The sequence below is a fragment of the Callorhinchus milii genome, unplaced genomic scaffold (assembly GCF_018977255.1).
Source record: "Callorhinchus milii isolate IMCB2004 unplaced genomic scaffold, IMCB_Cmil_1.0 Scaffold23, whole genome shotgun sequence".
NCBI lineage: Eukaryota > Metazoa > Chordata > Chondrichthyes > Chimaeriformes > Callorhinchidae > Callorhinchus > Callorhinchus milii.
In genome coordinates this window covers 8290111-8312389 of record NW_024704764.1, presented here as the reverse complement: position 1 = coordinate 8312389, position 22279 = coordinate 8290111, and the positions used below count along the sequence as shown (strand labels likewise).

At 46.3% G+C, this 22279-nt stretch overlaps 1 protein-coding gene across 1 annotated transcript; it reads left to right on the top strand.

The window, feature by feature from the left end:
- On the top strand, positions 1 to 15878 carry LOC103191006. The gene is made up of 13 exons (XM_007911934.2): positions 1 to 42; positions 574 to 692; positions 1224 to 1269; positions 6573 to 6664; positions 6811 to 6895; positions 11281 to 11384; positions 11508 to 11592; positions 12645 to 12748; positions 13271 to 13397; positions 13848 to 13963; positions 14648 to 14735; positions 15153 to 15272; positions 15650 to 15878. The coding sequence occupies exons 2-12, from the start codon at positions 643 to 645 to the stop codon at positions 15267 to 15269; spliced, it is 1014 nt and encodes a 337-aa protein (XP_007910125.1). The 5' UTR covers positions 1 to 42; positions 574 to 642; the 3' UTR covers positions 15270 to 15272; positions 15650 to 15878.
- The last annotated feature ends 6401 nt before the right edge of the window (positions 15879 to 22279 follow it).

The window sequence follows — 22279 nt, the reverse complement described above, 5'->3', positions numbered from 1 at the left end:
CCAGTCACCAGTGCAGCCCAGAGAGGCTCCAGTGGCCACCAGGTAGGATCTGACTTACTTGCTTGCTTACTTAGTTGTGGAGTCCTGTTGCTCAGTAGATAGAGCGCTCGCCTCGCAAGCGAGAGACCTGGGTTCGATTCCCGGGCAGGGCGAAACCTTGAGCAAGCTTCCTTACTCCACGCGCCTCTGTTAACCTAGCAGCAAGTAGGAATCCAGTTGTTAGTCGATTGGCAGATCGCTTTCCTGGGGGGTAATAATAATTCCTTCAAAAACATAAAATAATAATAAATTGGTCACTTCCGCAAAGAAATTCCATTAACCAAATGAGTGTACTATTCAGTGAGTTTTCTGGCTAGCTTTTGTACCGTTGCTCAATGACATGGGATTTCAACCATGTATGCCGGACGAGTCACACAAGGTTAATTCAGATGAAGATGGTCCTCTTGGTGCATTTGATCTCATGCTTCCGAAACACCCGCCCGAGCTCGGGCTGTTCGTTCATACCAGTTGCTCACGTGTTGAATTATTATTATTATATTGTTGCTACTCTTATATCATCTTTTCTTGCAACAGGCTCACGTGCGGAAGCTCCAAGCCATCGAGAAAGAAAATATTCTGATATTGGAAAGACTGGCGCGAATAATGACTCCACGCAAAGGAGGAGCAACCTGGAATGACTACAGCCTGAAAAAGTAGGACGTTTACTTTATCTTGTCTTTCGTGTTCTCTGGTCGCTAGATCTGGTGTAGAAGATGAAGTTCTCTTGACTCTTGACTCAGGAGATGCTTTTCGATGTGCAAAGCACTCCGAGACGCGTGAAAGGCACTATATAAAAAAAAACTCGAGGTGTTGTCGACGTCGTTGCTTTTTTTGCAGAGACAGACGCTGTCTGCTACCTACTTGCTGTTGTTGGGGCAAGCAGTCCCATAGCTCGGTGGTTAGAGAGGACCTGGGTTCATTCGATTCTCGGGCGGGCAGGGCGAAAAGTTAGCCAAGTTTCCTTCCTCCGCGCGCCCTCTGGAATATAGCCACTCCAGTAGATATTTGACTCTTTCAAAAATAAAGTTGGTAATTGGACTTGAGGTACAGATCACGAGTTACCTAATACAATGGCGGAACAGGCTCGAGGGGCTGAATGGCCTCCTCCCATGTTTCAAAATATGCGAGCGGTTTTGTTTTCAGTGCTTGAGGGTAAATTGACCCGCGCAATTCATTTCTTACAGAACGTCAACAACCAGTCTGCGGGACAAAGGGAAGTCCAAGCCAAAGGTATGATCCGCCACATCTTGAATTCAGACAAAAATTCGCCCGTAAAAATTTTACAGTCAATTCGCTTTAAGGTATATCCGGTGAAGCGCTTCGAGACGTCTCGAAGGCGTGATAAGGCGCTGTGTCAAATGCAAGGATTGTTATTAGTCTTATACATTATAAAATTTGATATGAAAGCGTTTGCAAAAGCCATGTCTGTGGAGCTGTGGAGAGTCGCTGTGACATTGAAAACCGTTTAATAAACCTTTCTGCTGCTGTTCTCAGTGTGAAAATGTGAACCGCAGGGCACTTGAAGTTCGGGTTGAGCTCCTTTGCCAACGTTTTCAAAAAACGTACACCCGAATGGGACATTGAGTTGTGATTTCAGAGAAGCCCTTGCACTTACCTACCTGCTCTGTGGGTATTTTTTTGTTCAAAAAAAGAAACAAATTGGTTCGCAAGGGGAGTCATACAACATGGCGAAAGACACATAAAGACAGGGGCAGCTGGAGGCATATCAGTCAAAGTCCGTCATTCTCGTCATAGATTTATAATGTTCTATTAGGCAATGTAATTGGTGTTCAGAGGTGCCATCCTTCACATGAGATATTTAGCCAAGCTCCTGTTCAGCTGGACGGACGTTAAAGATCCAGTAGCCTATCCGAAAACAGAAGGGAGATTCTCCCGGTGTCCTTGGCCCACACTTCCATAGATACAAGTCGATCATTCATTTTGTTGGACATTGCAGTGGGCAAATTGGCTGCTCGTTCGGCAACAAATACAACCACTTCACAGTGATTCCCGTGAAGCGCTTTGAGACGTCTCGGTAACCTGATATATCACGTAATATCAAATGCAAGTATTATCACGATTATTACTATCATTATTATTATTATTATTGTAGAGACTACAAATTGTAGTGGATTGTATTGAGAAGACAGCGTTGAAGTAGAACACTTGGGTATTTTTTTTTAGATCTTAGGAGGAGATGTTCATACGAAACTCCTCCTGCTCATGTAGAACGCTTGACAATGTTCAAGCCTTAATTAACCACTTCATCTAAAGATTTTTACCCATCAGCTAAAGGGCAAGAAGGGATCAAGATGGGAACCAGATCCCTTCCTTAGCGCAGGCTCTCCCAGTCCCACTCCCAGTCAGTCCCAGCCAGAGGATAGATTTTTATGCGATCATGGATATTGCTCCGCTGGTCAAGCTGTGAAATAATCAGTCACCAAGTCCCGAAATTAAAGTGTATTTTTTTTTTGGGGGGGTGGGTGGTGTATGGTGGTTGGGTGGGTGGGGGGGGCAGCAGAGTAGAGTTACGGTTGGGGTGGCCGATGTGGAGAAACACACCAACGCCAAACTTGATGGGCTAAATGGCCTGTTTCTGGGCTGTGTCTGGGGGAAGAAACTTCACGGTGGAGAGGGACAGAGATGAATTGGTTTGGAGTCCCAACGCCTTCAATGAAAGAACAGCTCGGAGGGATAGTTGGAGGTGTCGTCAATCGCTCGCGAGAAGTTAACCCGAGATCTGTTCGTCTGTCTGTCTGCCACAGATGCCGCAGCACAATTCCGAAGAAGACAAGGGAATTCGCCTGGGATTGGGCTCAGTATTTTTTCCTCCCCCTCCTCCTCCAAATGCACCGAGATTAACATTGTTTGGTCTCTGGCTGCACTGCTGTTAGTGAGCTGCGTTTGCGGGTCGTTGCTGGCGTATTAGCAGCGTAACAACAATCGTAACATTTCAGGAGTAACTGGCCACCTGAGACCCTCAGAGACATTTCGACGTGTGTTCAAACGCAAGTATTGATTTTATTATATCGACCACAAAGCACCAATGAAGGACTCCTCTATTAAGTTTGCTCTGCTGCCAAACTATACGTGGCCATCCTTGGCAGCTGTCCGCTTTTAGCATTAGTTGGTAATATTCAGGTTGCCTGCGGAACAAATGGTCGTGTCTTCTTCACTTAGCGCATTAGCACCTCAAGTGTTACTGACCTTAGGATCTGTCACAAAGGCATCCCTTTCGCCAGACTAGAATCGGCGATTGGACCTAGAAATAGTCCCCGTTGAACGGATGAACGGTTGAATTGACCGCTGCAGGATCTGAAATCATTTGGGCTCCAGACTACACGAGCCATTCAACAAACGATGGAATAAATCCATTCCCACACCGCTAGGCTTGTCAGTAAAACAAGGGCGTTACACCCCCAAACGATTGAGCTCAGAAACAAGTGACCGAAAGGGAAACATCCTCAAGATCTCAACCGCTTCAAATGGCAGAACTGAGCAGCTAGTAATCAGGGAATAAACTCCAAAAAAAAAAAAGGTTGTGGTTCTCAATGATGAACGAGGGAATTCGAGAATGGTTGTAGAGTTGATAGAGAAAAAAAAAAGGGTTCGGTTTTTTCGGGTTTTAGCAGAAAGTTTCACGTATTCATGTGTGGAATTGACTGTACTTGTTCTTATAGGGGAGAGTTCCGTCCTTTCAACAAATTGAAAGTCAAAATATTCAATTGCTAGAGAGACTGGCTACAATTATGACTCCTCCTGTATATGGACACAGCTGGCGTGAATTCGAGAGCAGCAAGTAGGAAATTGGTTTTGAATTACTTTCTCCTTTTCGCTGATATCCAGTTTTACTGCTTCTTTTCCTCTCTCCTTTCCTTTCGTATCCACTCGAAGGGGAACGAGCCGACGTCATCTGTCTTGGCTCAAAAAAGAAAACCGCTTTACTGGGCTTGGAGAGAGGTTGTCGAATGCTACTTTGCCAAAGCTAAGAGATCATGACCTACTGAAGGAAGGTTTTAATAGCTGTTGAAGCCACTGACAGACATTGCTCTGTTTCTGTCGGTGAAGTAAGTGCCTTTGGTGATCTGATAAGGTTGCAAGAGATTTTTTTTAAAAAAGGTACCTGAGCACAAGAGCGAAGGCAGCCATGAGTCAGTGGAGGCTGGCTCTGAGACCAAAGTGGAGAGAGTGGCAGGCACTGGATGGTTAAGTTAGACTGTAGATGTGAATTAAGAACCCTTTTTGCGACGGTAACTCTTCCGTCTGAGTCTGTTGTAAAAAGACCCAACCTGCTGGCAGTGAGAGCGAAGCATCTGGAGACCAGAGAGAAAGAGAGCCAGAGTTTTTCAGGGACTAGATTTATGTGTTTTTTTGTGTATAAAAAAATGTTAGATTAGAGACACTGCAGAGACACATAGAAAGGTTTCTTTTCACTCGATGAGTGCAATGTTGGTGAGTCAGAGGGATGGCCGAGGTAGATATAACTGTTTGAAAGATGTAGACTTGCTTGTGTCTTAGCTTACTGGTCAGTCAGAGTAAATTTGATGCATTGATCTGCATTGATCTTTTCAATGGGGGGGAGAGAGAGAGAGAGTGAGAGAAAGGCACCCAGAGATAGTTTGCACGTTGCGAGTGGATGGCCGAGCCTTTTCAGTCATAATTAATGGCTGGTAGACCTTTCAACCATTTATCCTCTGAAGCAGTCTTCCAAAGTCTCCTTGCTTTATGTCCTCTTTCTCTCTCTCTCTCTCTAGCTCACCGTCAGAACACTCATTAAAACCTCTCCCCCTCAATTTGACCATGGTTTTGGTCAACGCCATTAAATCTTCTCTCTTGCCCCACGAACAGTTCTTATAAATACAGTGTCTGTTAAGAGCTTTGTGCTATCCATCCAATGTGAAAGATGCTGTGCAAGTCTGCAAGTCTTTATTATTGTCGACCGGCTGAACACTTGATGACAATTAGATGGTTTGGTCATCTCCTAGCTCAGTTTCCCAACCACTCCGGCCCCCCTCTTTTACATCTTACTCTTATTATCTCTCACTGCAGTTTCCTCTGGTCTGCACCATGTAACTAATACACAGAGACAGACCACTGCAGGCAGTGCTATTTAGAAACCTCAAAACAAAGAGGAATGCAGAATACTTAGAAGGAGTGAACAGTTGGTTCAACCAGGTTATTCTCTGGTACAGTAGGTAGACTGTTACAGACAGGAATGTCGCCTCAGTGATGGAAACCGTTTGACCCAGGTAAACTGATCTCTTCTAGATTACTCACCCAAAGAAAGCCAGACAGGTTACCGAGAATTTCCCAGGAGCCTAAGAGCGTGTTATACCGCAAACCTCAACCTAAAGTACATGAGGTAGGATTTGACCCACATTAGATCTCAAGGCAATTCTGACATGGTTTACCCAGTACGTTAAAGACCCAACCCCCTCCCCCGCCTTTCCTCGCTCAGTTTTTCTTGTACTGAACCATATCGCTTTTATTTAGCTGTTCCAAACACAGATATTTTACATCTGTTGGTCCCCAGCCCCTCCCCGCCCTCCCATACTTCCCTCTCCTCGCCTCCTCCCGCTCTGACAAGTCTTGTTTGGGTAGAACACAGCCGCTTGAGCACGCAAAATATCCCGTTCGTTTCTCCATCGAAACAACAGTGCTCGGAATAATAATCCTGGCGCATGATTCAGCGCTGTCTCACACCACTCAGGCGTCTCAAAGAGCTTCACAGAATATATTGTAAAGCAGATGGATTGACTGTGTATTTTAAACAATTGATGTCATCAAAAACCAATACTTGCACTTGATACAGCACTCTCACAGAGCCTGCCGCCTTGTAACATCTCTCTTCGTGTAGCGGAGTCTTTTTTTCTCGGTGGTGGGGGGGGTGGGTGGGGGGTGTTGAATGATCGAGTTCGCGTGATCAAAAGACTTCCGCGTGAATCTCACTCAATGGATCACGCTTTAAGCGTTCCAAGCGCGTGGTTAAGTGCCCACTTATCACTCCACGGCGCACACATCGCGATCGCACGGATTTTTAATCCAGTGGTGCCGTTTTTCACCACGCCCCGAAGAGCGTTTTCACGGGGCGGGGGGGGGTGGGAAATCATCCAACGGGGTCTCCCGACCAGCCCGACCCGACCCGGAACCGAGCCTCTACGAGGACGGATGGATCTCGGCAGCCGGGAGTGGAGAGAGAAGATGGAACCCCGAGAACCGAAGAGGCAAAACAGATCGCAGAGCTGCCGGAAGTTCCGATCGCCTCGCGTTCGCCCGCGCAATAAGAACACCGGCCTTGCATTTTGTCGCCGTGTCCGTCTTCCACGTCGGGAGGAGGCCTCGAAGCGCTTCGCGGGACGTACAGTAAAGTGTAGTGACTGTGCATTCTGCAAGGGGGGAACCCGGCGGCTAATTCGTGCTGATGCCGCGGTTGCACGAGATATTTTCGGTTGCAATCCAGTTTTAAGGAGAACGTTTGCGGGTTGGTAGGAACGACTGCGAATTTTGTTTGATGTGTCTATTTGTCTTTGCAGTCGTACGAGTCGAAATTTGTCAAGCTGGAACAAGGCAATATCGCCATTCTAGAAAGACTGGCTGCAATAATGACTCCCTCAGGGAAAGACAAGTAGGACACTCATTTTCCGTTGCTCCTGGTAGCATAAATTGGGTTAATCTCCATCGGGACTTTCCGCGTAGGTCACTTTACAAGCCTGTTACTTTGAGTAATTGACTTGTTGACTGAACAATTTGATTTCTTGCCACGCAAACTAGGGGGACTCAAGTCAGTAAGATGCCAAAGATCGCACCAAACAAGGGCGTCACGTGCCACCCACCCAAAAATCGGGCTCACATGAAGGTAGGACCTCTTTCCCGCAGTTTCGAAACCAAACCCGATCCGATTTGAGTTTATTTGGCAAAATCGTGTAAAGATAAAGCTTTCACCGCTGTTCTAGTTGTTGGCACATTGGATCTTTGCTTCGATAAGTGGAGTGAGTTTAGGTGAGTGTTAGATGGCACAGTGCAACTCCTTCGAATCAGGCTCCGCCACTGTTAAGCGCTCTGAGACCCGACACTGCGCGGCGGGAAGGTCACTATGTAAGTGCAAGTTGTTGTTGTTGTTGTCGTCGTCGAAGCAGGATGTTACCTGCAGGATCTCAATTGAACCAAAGATTGTGCCCTTCCCACAATTCAGTCGAGTTTTCATTCTCACAGAAGGCAAACTAAAAATGTTGGCGTGCCATCCACATCAGGTCACCACCCTCGCATTACATCGCACGCGCACACACACACACACACACACACACTACTTGGATGCACGTATTCGTAACGCACACGCACACCAGCGGAATTGCATAGCAGACTTCAGTAAAGGAACTATTTCAGATCCCATCGTTGTGTTAATAATTATCGCCAGTGACAGCTGGCACATCCTCCGTCACAGTTATCTCACCCCCGTGGTTTTCTTTTCTTTTAAAAACAGAGCACAGTTGACATAGACGATCTGGAACAGGGGAATATTCTCATTCTGGAAAGGCTGGCTAAGATTATGGCCCCTCCTCCAAGTGGTCCCAGCTGGAAGTACTATGATCCCAAAGGGTAGGACATAGAGTATTCAGAGAATTGAGATTCCCACTGATGGAAACTGGGTTAAAATCGCCCAAACGTTTTTCACGTGGGACCTTTATAACCAGGAACCAAGAGGACACTTTGGCTAACATTATTATTATAATAATAATATTAATCCTTGCCTTTGATATAGCGCCTTATCACATCTTTGAGATGTCTCAAAGCGCTTCGAGGGAATCTAATTACCGATCGGATTCAAGACCGTAGCCTCAGCCTTTGGAGACTTAAACAAAAATATTTTATTTCTTGTCATTTATTTCGCCTGTGTGCGTGCGTGTGCGGGGAGGGGGCGGGTGGCGGGTGGCGGGTTGGTGAAGAGGGAAAGGGTTGTATTACTTCGATGACGCAACTGATTTCCTTCCAGGACCAGGGGAAGACGAGCCAATGAGTTGCCAAGCATATCACACAATAAAAAGGGTTTGTTAAATCAGAGTAGCATGCGGAAGTTGCAGTACACCACCAAGGATCAGAATGAGATGTGGAAGGTAGGATCAATGCCCAACAGACACAAAGCCAGACTTGTGCCTGAAGTTAGTTGGTTAGGATTCTCTTAGGTACCAATCTCCCAGTCTAGCAACGTTTACCAACAGTTAGCAGATTTAGGGGAGGGGAGGTTTTTCCTGATGCAAGTGTTCGGCTCGGCAGAGTAGCCGAGTAACGTACTGTGGGCGAATACTGTTCTACAGTAACTCCTGATAACTCAACCTTGGCTTAACTTATCACTGCCACTTAATTCATCGTTGTTGTCAATATCCCAGTCGGATTTATTTACGTGTTTATACACATTTCTATCGCTGCTCCTGATAATAATAATAATAATAATAATCTTTGCATTGGATATAGCGCTTTATCACATCTTCGAGACGTCTCAGAGCGCTTCAGGGTGATGTGACCACTCGCGACTGAGGCCGCTTTGCCTTGGAGTGAGGAGTTATCAGGAATTGTACTGTATTTCAGATCACACGGTGCGATATTACGGTCACTTGTTTTATCCGGCTGCACAGTCCTCCCCAATATTTTCCACCCAAATTCTTTGTTTGGCTGGGGGAAGGCGTGTGCTAGTTGAGCGAGATGTAAAGCCATGTCCCAGAGAATAGCTGATGCGTAAAAAGTTAGGCTTGCAGGCGAAGTAACGGTGACCTTCCAACATTATCCTCCCAAGTACTGTTCCGTCAGTACCAGAGAATCATTTTGCCGCTGGCTTGATTGATGGTCTCACCTGCCCGTGAATCAGGATGGTTTTGCCGGCTGGGACGATTCAACGGCAACAACAACAACAACTCGCATTTATACAGCGTCCCAGAGAGCTCGTTCCACAGACTGAAACCACAGGTGCCACCGAACGGATTCCCATCCTCGAAGACGTCATTTCGTTTCGTTCCAAAGGCACTTATTTTTAAACAAAGAGGGCAATCCACTCAGCGTCATGACTCCTGCCTGCACCCCGCCAGTCGCAGAGAAGAATGGTTCATCGGAACGGCGAGAGTACAAGACTTTTGCCCTCCCCCCCCCCCCCACCACCCACTCCTCTCTCTCCCTACTTTACTGCGGAGATGTCCCGGAACATGACAACTGTTGGGAACTACAGGCTCTGTTGCGAAGAAGAATGAGGTTTACGGACGCGTTAGAATCTCACTTCCTACTCGTAGGACTTTGTGGCCGCTGTGTTGAACCTTACGTACTTATGCTGGGCATGTCTAGCGCTCAAAGCTACCTGTGTTTCCTTGCTTAAGATTTGTTTCGAATGGGTTTCTTGCAATAGCAGAAAAAAAAACCAGTAGAAAACCCCATTTTGGGGTTAAAATACCGTTGGCTCGTAAACTACTTGAACGTACGGTACCTGTTTCACACGTGATGTCTGGAATTTCTTTTAACGTTCAATACAGGGTAAAAGAAGATGAATGCCGTGTTGGGTAAACAAGTTACAGCAAATGTCTTAAGTGTCTCGATCTTGTTTTGTATTTGGTGTTTTAAGAGCAGGATATTTGCACTTTAAAAGTTATTCTTTTAAAAAAAAACTCACCCAGAGCCAAGAGAGCGCGTGTTAAGGGTCATTCCAACCCATTGATGTGCTCTGGAACCAGTGTGTTTATTTACCCAACTCGCTGGTGGTGCTACATTTGACACAGCTTTGTAACCGGTTTTCTTTCCAAAGAGCCTGCACAGACACGACGGGCCGAACGGCCTCCTTCTGTGCTGTATAATTCTATGATTCAGTGGCCACGTGAGGCTTAACCACACTCCGCATGCCCCACGCCTTCACGTGCAAAAAAAAAGCTTTTGCTCGCTGTTTGCAACGCATTTCACTTGTTGACGCGTTGAACTTAGAAACCATTCCCTGCCCGAGGATTTCTAAGGGGGGGGGGGGGGTGGTCAGTCCTCTTTGGAGAGAGGTGAGAGGTTCACTTAGAATTATTACAATCTCCTGGCAAGCGAATGGGTCTGAATGGATCGCTCTTTCAAAGAGCCGACACAGACACGAGACACCAAACGGCCTTCGTCTGTGCGGTACCGATCTGCGCCTCTATAGGTTACGGTGTTCAAAATGGGGACATTCGTAGCGATATATATATTTCCAACGACACATATTTTCTGTCATTTAATCTACAAAGGATTAACGTGTTACTTACTGTTTAATGAAGTCCAATGTTGTTTTCCAGGATATCAATCAGAAGCTGGCCCCCGCCCCTACTCAATAGCCAAACCAGGGAGCTCACGATAACTGCACGATAAGGATTTGATAGGAAGTTGATGTTAGAGACCGCAAGTGTTTGCTGTTAGGCGTGCTTTTACTTGTACTGTATTGTACTGAGCATTAACGCTGTGTTTGTGCATGGTAAATAAACTGCTGTTAATCAAGCTGTTCATCGTTGCGACATCGCTGTTTTATTTCGCTTTGTGAATGATTTCTCTCGCGTGTCAACGTTCAGTTGTTCTTGAACGCCTAGAGGGGGTGGTGCGGGGGGGGGGGTGAGGAGGACTAACAAATCAAACATAAACTCAGTGTCCTAAACCATATGGACCTTGGTCTTCTTTCACTTAGCAAATTCTTATGTTCAGTGCATCCAGCGCATTTGACAATCCGCTCTCACTTCCGCATTGCCTTCTGACGATTCATTCACTTCAATCTATTTGAAGAAGAAGAAGAACAACAACAACTACAACTTGCATTTATTTAGTGGCCTTTCATGCAGGGCAGCCCCTAAGAGGGCTTAAAAATATTTCCCGTGGTTTGCTGAGCCCTTTGCTTGCCAATGGCCCCGCTCCTCTAAAGCCCTCCAAGTCCACTGTTGACCGCTACCATCCAAATGCCAACCCGTCACGAGAAGCTCAAAGATTGTTCGTGCTTTGACAAGTTTACACCCAGGAACTGACGCCCCTCTTCTGTTTCGTAATAGTCTTGTAAGGTTCACGCTACATTGAGGTTTTCAGGGGAACGTTAGAACAAGCTTTCTGCTGGCCTTGGCTGGACCTTAAAGCCAAGATGAGGAGAAACCTTAGTTCAAAAGAAAAAAAAAGATCTTCCACCCCGATTACCGCTCACTGACTCTCGTTTGATCTCTTGAAGAGTGTGAAGCAATAACTACAGACCTTTATCTGACCAAATCTTCACAGAAACTGGAACACGCTATGCTTCAAGGAGACAATAAATGCATTACCCCCAAGCAAGCCAGCCCGGTGATGTTGGCCAAATCAAAGAAGAATCTAAGTCTCAACAAGTAACTATCAGTTTGCTGTCCTCTCTGTTTAGCCGTTGATTGAGTGAAATCATTTCAATCCTTAAAGCTTTCCAAAGCGAACCCACGCCGTTCATTATCCCCTCTCTCCTTCATTTCTTGCAGCCTGAACAAGAACAGAAAGTTACCGCAAATTTTGCAGAGGACGCCCACGCGGTCACAGAACTTCAATAGGTTGCAGCGGTCAAAGGTAGGATCGCTCAGAAATTTCGCCCACAAATATACGGTCAATTCACTTTACGGCGTGTCCTGTGAAGAGCTTTGAGACGTTGAGAAGATGTGAAAAGCGCTATGTCCTGTAGCTCAGGGGTTAGAGCACTCGCTTTGCAAGTGAGAGACCTGAGTTCAATTCCAGGCAGAGGGCGAAACCTTGGGCAAGTTTCCTTACTCCACACAGAGCCTAATAATAATCCCTCCAAAACCAAAAACAATAATAAATTGGTCATTTTCAATCTACGACTGTTTGTGAGACATTGCTGTGCGCAATTGGCTGCCGCGTTCGCCCACAAATATACAGTCAATTCACTTTACAGTGTGTTCTCTGAAGCACTTCGGGACGTCCTCCCGACGTGAAAAGCGCTATATCAAATGCAAGGATTGTTATTATTATTATTATTATTATTATTATCTGTCTTTTTAAGCCTTGCATTTTGATACAGCGCCTCATCATGTCATTCAGACATCTCCGAGTGCTTCACACAATATACTGGAAAGTGAATCGACTGTACATTTCTGGGCGAAACACAGCAGCCGATTGCGCACAGCAGCGTCCCCCAATTTTTGGGGGTCAGCCGGGTGTCTGACACCCATCACCAAATTTAAGCGTCTGCAAACCAAGAATCCCACCTATACATGGCAATCCCAGAGATAGATTCTTGGAATGGAACGCACTCTCTCTCTCTCTCTCTCTCTCTTTCTCTCATTCTCTCTCTCCCCCTGGAGGGACACATCCTGCTTACCTAATTCCGGAAAGTATTAGGCGCAGGTTGGCAATAGACAAGACTTTTTTTTCCTTGTAAAACTACCCTTTCTGGTAATCCCGTTAATTACTCTTTAGGTAAACAAACACTTGCTGGTGCTGGTGAAATTGCCTTCGCTGCCCTGAACCCACCCACCTCCCTTGTCCTCTTGCCTTGGGTTCTGGGTTTTACTCTCTCAAGCTCGTTTCGAATCTGGAGTCGGTGCCCTAAATATCGAGTCGTAATTCATTTGCGAAAATTGTCCGTGCATTTGTTTTGATAGTCACAACCGGTGGACATCGAAGTCATTGAGAAAGGGAATGTTGCTATGCTGGAAAGACTGGCTGCTGTAATGGTTCCTTCGAAATGCAGCAGAAAGACAAAGAGGTATAGGATATGTTTTTTTGGACAGTTACCCGTAGAGTTAGCAGAGGAAAACAAAAACTAGGAGAGGAAGCGTGTGGAATCCAGTTAGCAAATACAGTAACGCAAATTAGATACTGGGATATTGGGCAGTCTGAGTCTGTTTGCATTTTGATAGTGACTTTTGACTGGGCAAGAATTAAATGATAGTTTATATACAGTTTACAACGACAACAACAAAATTACATTTGTATAGCGCCTTTCACGTCGGGAGGACGTCCCAAGGCGCTGGACAGTCAGCGTTTTGGACCGGAGCTGGGGGTCGGGATCGGGGAGGGTGATCGAAAGCACGGTTGAAGAGGAGGGTCTTGAGATGGGTCTTGAGGGAGGCAAAGGAGGAGGCGAGGCAGAGGGACTGTGGAATGGAGTTCCAGAAGGTGGGATCCGAGTGGCTGATGGGACGTGAATTTTAAGGTTCATAACACATAGGAACCATACTTTCGTTTTATTTCCGCACTTGCCTTGAGAGCACCCAATTTCTTACAGGCTCAACACGACTGCTTCAGAACCGCAGATGCCAAAGACTTTGCCAAACAAGTGTTTGCCCAAACCACTCAGACTCTGGAGACCAGCCAGCAGCGTAGAGGCTATGAGGAAGGCCGAGTTGTCTAAGGTAGGACCTGTAAGGTAGGTGGGTTCCCGTTAGGAATGCACGCCAAGTCCTGGAGGCATTCTGAGTAAGAATGGAACCACTGAAGTGCAATGCAATGGAGATGGAGATGAAGGAGAATGGGTATCCAAACAGGTAGTAGAGTTGTCGTGTGTGTGTGTGTGTGTGAGTGAGGAATGATTGGCACTGAATATCACGCTGAAATTGCTGGTAACTTTTTCCGAAATCTGAAACCATCGCAGTGGTCTTTACTTTACTTCCTTCCAACTTCCTTTTGAAATAATTTTGCCGACCTTCCACGAAATAAATTCTACAATAAATTTATTGGTCAGTTGGCCATTGAGCGTTGGGGACAAATTGAGTCCGTGGAGAGGGAGGAATGAACGCAGATGGAAAATCCAATCTCACTTCTGACGGCACGATCCTTGAAATGCCAGACATTTGTTTTAACAGAAAAAAATCAAAGATTGTACAGCGGAGAACATCAACGTTCTGGAACTGGACAAACTAGTACGACTGAAGCCTTCCCTCCCACAAACCTTGTCCTGGAATGACATTAAAATGAACAGGTTTGATCGGGCTCTTCTGTACACCTGAACAATAATAATCCTTGTATTTGATACAGCGCCTTATCTCGTCATTGAGATGCCTCAAAGCACTTCACAGAATAGACCGTAAAGTGAATTGTCTGTATATTTGTGGGTGAAACGCGGCAGCCAATTGCGCACAGCAGCGTCCTACAAACGGTCGTGGATTGAAAAGACCAATTTATTATTGATTTTTTTTTCTTGAGGGATTATTATCAGGAGTGTGGAGTAAGGAAACTTGCCCAAGGTTTCGCCCTGACCTGACCTGCCGGGAATCAAACCCAGGTCTCTCGCTTGCGAGGCGAGTGCTATAACCACTGAGCTGCAATGACTTTCATCTTTGCCTTGAAATGAGTTTGAGTCTTTTCCCGAAGTTAAGGTTAAATAATCCAGGGATGATTCTCAAAGAGCATTGTCATTGCCAACCCCAGGGGAAGGTCCACACCAAAGATCTCTTAACGACCCCCTGCTTCTCCTATTATTATGTTATGGTCAACAGTCCTTCAGATAAATTGGTCTTTCAGCTCACGTTGGGACCTTGTTGATTGTAAAACGACTCGCTGGAAGGTAATTGCTGTGAGGTGCATTTTGACATTGTAGGAGTAATGAAAGTATAAGTTCCTTTTCGTTTGACAGGTTGACTAGAATTTCGAATTTGCTTTATAGCATCCGGAGGATATCGTCAGGACATTCCCAGGAAGTGGTACTCCAGAGGCCGGTCAGTCGTTCAGAGATTCAATTGGAGATCCAGAGGGTAGGATCCCAGTCCGTGTTAAAGATCAAGCACGATTTGGATACAGAAACACAGATATACATTATATACGTATATATATGTGTGTGTGTGTGTGTATAAAAGAGAAATTCACATAGGTCATAGGTAGTGCAAGTATTAAGGGGTTATGGCCAAAGGGGTGAGCACTGGGATGAAAACATTGGCCAAAATCTAATAACCTGGTGGAGCAGGCGAGACAGACTGAATGGCCTCCTATTTTCCCTGTGTTCCTGTGATACAAATCCCATATCTGGTAAACTTCTGGTGTACTGCAGGATCCCGCTACACCGGTGTTGCGTCCGGATTGAAGCCAGTTTAATGGGGTCTGGTTGCAGAGCTCACGAGACGAATTTACTCCCATTAACCCAGTTTCTCTGTGCACCGTGCTTGTTTCCACAGTCTGGTGGACTAGACTTGGAGGCTATTGAAAGGGCCAATGTTGCCATGCTGGAAAAACTGGCAAAGATAGTAGTCAACCACAGAGGTCGAAGCTTTTTGCCGGAAATCAAGATATAAAAGGTAGGGCGTGAGTTCCTTGGTTTTCTTCACATGCCATTATCGCACACTCTGATCCTGATCCGCTGCTCTCTCCCCATCGTGTCTGTGCTGGGGCTCGCTCCCCCCACTGGAGCTCTCTAATCTAACCCCATTCCCTCTCTCTCTTTCTCTCTCTCTCTCTCTCTCTCTCTCTCCCCATCGTGCCTGTGCTGGGGCTCGCTCCCCCCACTGGAGCTCTCTAATCTAACCCCATTCCCTCTCTCTCTTTTTCTCTCTCTCTCTCTCTCTCTCCCCATCGTGTCTGTGCTGGGGCTCGCTTCCCCCACTGGAGCTCTCTACTCTAAGCAAACGTTCTTTCCCCCCCACCCCCCCACCCCACCTCCCACTTCCACCCACAGGATCTCAGCAGCAATCTGACCTCTGATGCCTGCTCCGTTTCATTGCACAAGCAAATGTGACAAGTAAAGAACACTCCAAAAAAATCACGGTGAACATTAAGGACCAGATGAGAAGCGTGTGTGTGCGTGTGTGTGCGTGTTAATTAGTACAATCCAGAGCCCAGTGTTTGCTGTGCTCTGTATGTGCTGCTTTCGACCATCTATCTCTGCTTGTACACGGGGCCAATAAATGACAAGTCATCCAACTACTTGCTGTTGCGTTGAAGTTACTTTATCCGGGGAAACGTGAATATTTTATCCTTTTTATTCCTTCACCCCCCTCCCCACACCCCACCCGCAAAGGGCGAGGAAATTGTCACCCACAGAAGCCCCGAAATTCCCGAGACCAATAATAATAATAAATATTAATCCTTGTATTTGATATGGCGCCTTTCAACATCTTTCTCACTCGCTTTGTGACTGTTTTGGGGGGGGGGGAACGTTGGCTGCGCACAAATTGGCCCCCGCTTTCGCCTGCCTACAAAATACGCAGACGCTACGCTTCGTAGTAAAAAATCCCGTGAAGCTCTTTGAGATGTTTCGAAGGCACGATGAGGTGCTAATTCAAATGCAAGGATTTATTATGATATCAAGTACGAGGATTATATTCCTATAATATCTCAAAGCATTGCCTCACATGGAGTTGTAGTGTTTTGTAGGCCACCGAGCAGGACAATGTATAAACCGCAACGTCTCACAAACAGCCATGAAGCGAATGGCTATTTTATCGGCTTAGGACACCAGGAGCAAAAATCCCTTCTCTTCTCAACTGGTGTTTGCGAAGTCTTTAACCTTGAACGCCACGCAGGAGACACCACCTCGCCACTGGACGTCTCATCCGAAAAGACGGCACCTCCGGCAATGGAGTAGATCTCAAAGACTTTATCCATCCCCTTTGGCTCTTTATACGGCCTTTCCTGATATCACAATTTATCCATTGATCTCGTGTGCTGCATTGACGATGAGGATACAGCAGAAAAGCAGTCGCTGACGTCACAATAGCGTTCATAGCAACCGGCTCAAAGCACTGTATTAATGATGCACTTTGCAAATCCTTGGCGTCATTGTGGTTGAGTAATCCCCAGCGATAACATGAGTGTGGTGGGCTGTTTCCTTGTTGGCGGGAGATATTCCACGTGCAAAGAAAAATGGGAAACACATCCACAGTTCGTGAAACACAGGAATAAGGTGGAGACCGGTTAGTAAAATGTTGGGAAATTTCCTACTGATGGACAATCTGTAACAAGCTGTTGCGCCCATTAATGCACAGTCGCTGCACTTCACTGTAGAGCCCTGTGAAGCATTTCCAGGTGCCTCGAGGGCATGATATAAGGCTCTATACAATAATAACAATCACGTCATAGAGACGTCTCAAAGCGATTCACAGGATATACTGTAAAGCGGATTGACTGTATATTTTGCGGGCGAAATAATAATAATAATATCCGTATCAAATGCAAAGGTTCATTATTATAATATATCGATCGATGAGCTTGTTGTTAATTCTGGAGGCGGGGGGGGGGGGGGGGGGGAGTGGGGTGGGTGGGCGGGGGGGGGGTGTGGAGAGACAACGTTTCGAACTGATGGCTGACACGGATATCCTGGGCCTAAAATTCCACCTGGTCTCAGCCTGTGAGCACAGCCATTTTGTCTTAAAATTCGTGAGTGTGGAAAATTCTTGCGTTCAAGAATCGCTTCTTCACTGAGTCTCAGGGTTTTGGCCTCACCCGTCGTCCTGCTTTGTAACCAGTTCCAGTCATTAATGAGCCGCTGAGTAAATAAATACTTTACCCTTTACCCTGAAATTGCCCTTTGCAACTCCGAACCTGCTCCCACTTGCTGTTCTGCCTCTGGGTGTCCGGGCGTGTTGTCAAAGTGGGTAAAAGGCTCACCTGAGGATGTCTCGAGAGCTTCAACGGACTGAACACCAACCCTCCCATTTGGTGTTTGGAATGATGTTCCGCGGTACTCAGTCCTGTGCATGTGCTCAGTCATCAGTGAGGTGGGGGTGGGGGGAACTTTCAACATTGCCTCTTGAGCAACTTTCTCTTGGAAAAATAAACCTTGCGAATACATAATAATAATACCATTATTATGCATAATAATAATAATAATCCTTGCGTTTGATGTAGGGGCTTATCTCGTCTTCGAGACATCTTGAAGCGCTTCACAGAATATGCTGTAAAGTGTGTTTTGTGAGCGAAACGCTTACAACTTGTTGTTCTTGTCGTCAACAACGCTACGCAGCGGCCCTTCACCCAGGGTAGTGTCTCGGAACACTTGACAGTGAGGGAACACGACACTGATCCGAGGGGGTGGAGGAGGTGGCAGTAGGAGCTTCAGCCTTGATCTGGAAATGGGGAAGGAAGGAAGGGCCGTTTGCGGGGGGGGATTGAGGGAGAAGAATTCCAGACTTTCGGGGGGTAGTGACGCTAGAACGGAGGGGCCAGGGAGACGTAGGAGGCCGGAGTCAGCCGAGCGGAGGTGGCGGGTGGTGGTGGTGGTGGTGATGGTGTGAGTGGGGGGGGATGAGAGGCGGGTGGGAGAGGTAGGGAGGTTGCCAGGGTGTGAAGGGATTTGTAGACCAGTGTGTGGATCTTGAAGTCGATCTGTTCCGCGAGAGAGCCGGTGAGGGCTGGCGTGACGGGGGTGCGGAGTTTAGAGCGGGAGACTTCAGCACTTTGGGGTAGTGTGTGTGGAGTTCAACCTTGCGAGTTTCGACTCGGGCTGACAGCGATTTATATCTTTCACTTCTGCAGCGGAGAGGACCATAGATAGCAGACTGTATGTGGATCCTCAGATGAGTAAAACGAGCCCAAGGAAACTGCAGGTGAAACTATCTTAACTATTTGTGTTCGTTACCTTTCGGAATCGAAGGAGTATTTAAGTGACGCCATAGCAATCCGTTTACACTCTACGTGAACCAAGGCAGTACTTTGTGACTGGTCATTGCTCAAAATGTTCCTTCGTTGAGGACGGTAACATTTTATTTTACGCATCGTTAACATGGTAGCAATAATAATCATATAATAACGATAATGATCCTTGGCTTTGATATAACGCCTCGTCATGTTGTGGAGGCTTTGATATAACACCTCATCACGTTGTTGAGGCTTTGATATAACACCTCGTCACGTTGTTGAGGTGTTTCAAAGAGCTTCACAGAATATAGTGTGCAGTGGAATGTCAGCCCGGATTATGAGTTTAAGTCCGCACCTTGGAACTGAACCCACAGAACTTCTGAGCCAGAGACTGGAGTGCTGTACAGTTATTTATTTCAGTGGAATTGAGTGTGCTTATTTTTCAGATAGAACAACAAAGACTGGCAGCTATTAGAAAGGAGAACGTTAAAATAATCAAGAGAATGGGACGCCTCCTATACTCCGGGAGCTCCTTCTGCTGGAATGACTACAAGCGAGAAAGGTTGGTTATTTTACCGTCTCTCTGACCATTGCAGCAATTATCAGAAGCCTGGGGTGTGGTCGCAGCGAAGCCCCTGCATTTAGCCACCCGTACAGGGTTGCGAGAAGACCTGGGTTCGATACCCGGGGGGAGGGGGCGCGGGAAACCATAGGCAAGTTTCCTTACTCCACACGACCCTGTTCACCTAAGCAGTAAGTAGGATCCTGATTGTTAGTCGATTGGCAGACCGCTTTCCGGGGGTAATAAACCTTCCCAAAAAACATTTGGTCACTTCAACCCACGACTGTTTGTGGGGACGTTGCTGTGCGCGATCGGCTGCCGCGTTTCACCCACAAAAGGAGTGCACGTGTCGTGCCGAGAGTTTGGTGCCGAAAATATCTAACGCAGCGACTGATCTCTCATAGTTCGAAGAAGGAAGTACGACTAAACGAGATGCAAAAGATCAAGGCCGAGAACTTCAAACTTGCCAAACGCCTGGAGTACCCGAAACGAAAGTATTTGACTGACCCGAGCAAGCAAGTTTATAAGGTGACAATGAGAGAGGTTCCAGTCAAGAAAGCCCTTCAGCCCATTTCATACAATACTACTAATAATAATAATAACCCTTAGATTCTCGGAGCGTAGTAGTCAGAGCACTCGCCTCGCAAACGAGAGTCCCTGGGTTCGATTCCCGGGCAGGGCGAAACCTTAGGCAAGTTTCCTAACTCCACGCGCTTCCGTTTACCTAACAGTAAGTAGGAACACGGTTGTTAGTTAGTCCATCGATTGGTGGATGGACCGCTTTCCGGTGGTAATAATCCCTTCAAAAAAAACATTTGGTCAGTCAATCCATGACTGTTTGTGGGACGCTGCCGCGCACCATAGCAGTTTGTCCCACAAAATCCACTTTACAATACAACCTGCGAAGGGCTTTGAGGATGTCTCAAAACTCTTCGCAGGACATAACCTGAATCTGTTTGGTATGATTTTTCCTTCTGTAACGGCTTTCTTTTTTTTCTTCCCGTTGTAGATCCCAACACGAATGCAGCTTTGCCAATGAAGGACGGTAAGCTTTCCGCTATTTAATAATAATAAGAAGAATAATCCTCGCATTTGGTATAGCGCTTTTCACATCGGGAAGACGTCCCAAAGCGTTTCACAGAACACACTGTAAAGTGAATTGACTGTATATTTGTGGGCGAACGCGGCAGCCAATTGCGCACAGCAATGTCCCACAAACAGTCGTGGATTGAAAATGACCAATTTATTATCGTTTTGGGTTTTGGAGGGATTATTTTGCTAATGATTTTGCTAATAATTCTCCCGAGGTGAAAGGCGTAAAATAAATGTAAATTTGTAGGGCGAGGTGATTATTATTAGCCAGCTTGCACATCGCAGAATATTAGTATAATTATTAATTATAATTATTCATAGCGGAATATTGTTATAATTCTTATAATTGTTAATTATTATTGCTATTAGCCAATTTGTACATAGCAGAATGTGCCTGTTCAGCAGGCTGTTTGCGGAACGCTGCTATGCTATTAGTAAATTGGCTAATCATAATTAAATTAAATTAAATTAAATTGAATTTAATGATTATCATTATCCAACCCCCAGCTCGGGTCCAAATCCCTGACCGCCCACAGCGCTTTAGGACTTCTTCCCGCCCGTGAAAGGCGTTACGCAAATGTATGTTGTTGTTGTTGCGAGGGATGAGATCAGATGGGCCAAAGGGGCTCTTCGACGCTGGGATTTTCTTGTGAACTCTCTTTCACTTTGTTGCAGGTGCAGAGACTGACCCGCTGTCCTAAAATAAATGCCAACCCGTTGCCCGGCCTAACCATGCTCTCTTTCCCGCTGTGTCCAGTTTACCGAACGCATTCCAATAAAAAGCTCACCTTGTCACTGACGGAATCCAAACCTTTAATATCCCACCATCATCTTAGAAGCAAGATAGACCCCCCCCCCACCCACCCCCTCCACCCTTCCCACTTATCATCTGATGTTACCAAATCTAGATTTTATTCTTGAAAAGAATGTTTAAACGACGAAGTTTCCAGTACATTCCTTGTGAATCTGCAGAAATTTACCGTGCGAAAAATTATATTGCCTTTTAAAAACAAAAGAGTCAAATTTCTTACGCGCTTCTTTTTTGGTTGGTTAAGAACATGCTCTGGTGTGGGGTTTTTTTTTTTTAGCGGAAGGGAGGAAGAAATCACGATAGACTGGGGTTGATTCCGCACCTGTTTGGTTGTACAGTAGAGACGTTCATTCAGATGGACGTTAGCGATTAATGGGTTAGCGCGGCGAGATTATTAATAATAATAAGAATTAAAAAGAAAGTCATAATCCTCGCGTTTGATGCAGCGGCTTTCATGTCAGGAAAGACGTCCCAAAGTGCTTCACGGGATTTTACTGTAAATTGTAAACCTGGCGGTTAATTTGGACACTGGAGTGTCCCATCAACGGGGACACACAAACCCGTGTGGGTCTTTTTGAATGCGCTGTATATATTTTTGGGAGGTGGTGGGGGCTTTACGGAACCCTGAGGGTCCAACGACTTGGGACGTCCTCCCAATGTGAAAGGGCCCCCAATGTGAAATGATTGCTGTATTGACATAATTTGTTGTCGTCCAACTGAAAGCGATGAAGCCCTCTGGAACACTTCCCCACGTGAAGGGCGCTATATAAATGCAAGCTGTTGTTGTTATCTACAATCACCAGGTTTTGGTGCCCTTTGCTCAAAGTCCCCAACACTGGGGTGGGGGCTTGAACCCACAACCTTCTGACTCGGAGACGAGATGCTACGGACTGAGCCAGGCTGGTAAAGTCTCATCGCTTATTACTTGTCAGCGTGTTTGTGCGCGTGTGTGTGTGTTTGTGTGTGTGTCTGTGTGCGTGTGTGCGTTCCTTAACACGCTTCGGAAGAGAATGCCAAAACGCCATCCTGCTTTTGAGTGCCTGACGGAACAGAAAGTTGGTCGGAAATTGACTCCATCATCTGATCAAAGAGCTTTTCTGGGGGTGGGGTTGAGGGTGGGGGCAGTCGGGTGTCTGACGCATGCAGAAGGCCATCCTAACCGTGCTCAAGCGTCTCCAAGCCAAACTGAGAATTCCATGCATCCCAGAGATAGATTGATGGATTGGAATGGACAGCGCTCTCTCTCTCTCTCGCTCTCTCGGTCT

What these genes read in the sequence shown, in the direction of transcription:
- LOC103191006 (XM_007911934.2), top strand. Translation starts at nt 643, where the DNA reads ATGACTCCACGCAAAGGAGGAGCAACCTGGAATGACTACAGCCTGAAA. An exon ending in AATGACTACAGCCTGAAAAA is followed by an intron (nt 693 to 1,223) that starts GTAGGACGTTTA and finishes CATTTCTTACAG; the next exon opens with AACGTCAACAACCAGTCTGC. An exon ending in AAAATCGGGCTCACATGAAG is followed by an intron (nt 6,896 to 11,280) that starts GTAGGACCTCTT and finishes AAATCTTCACAG; the next exon opens with AAACTGGAACACGCTATGCT.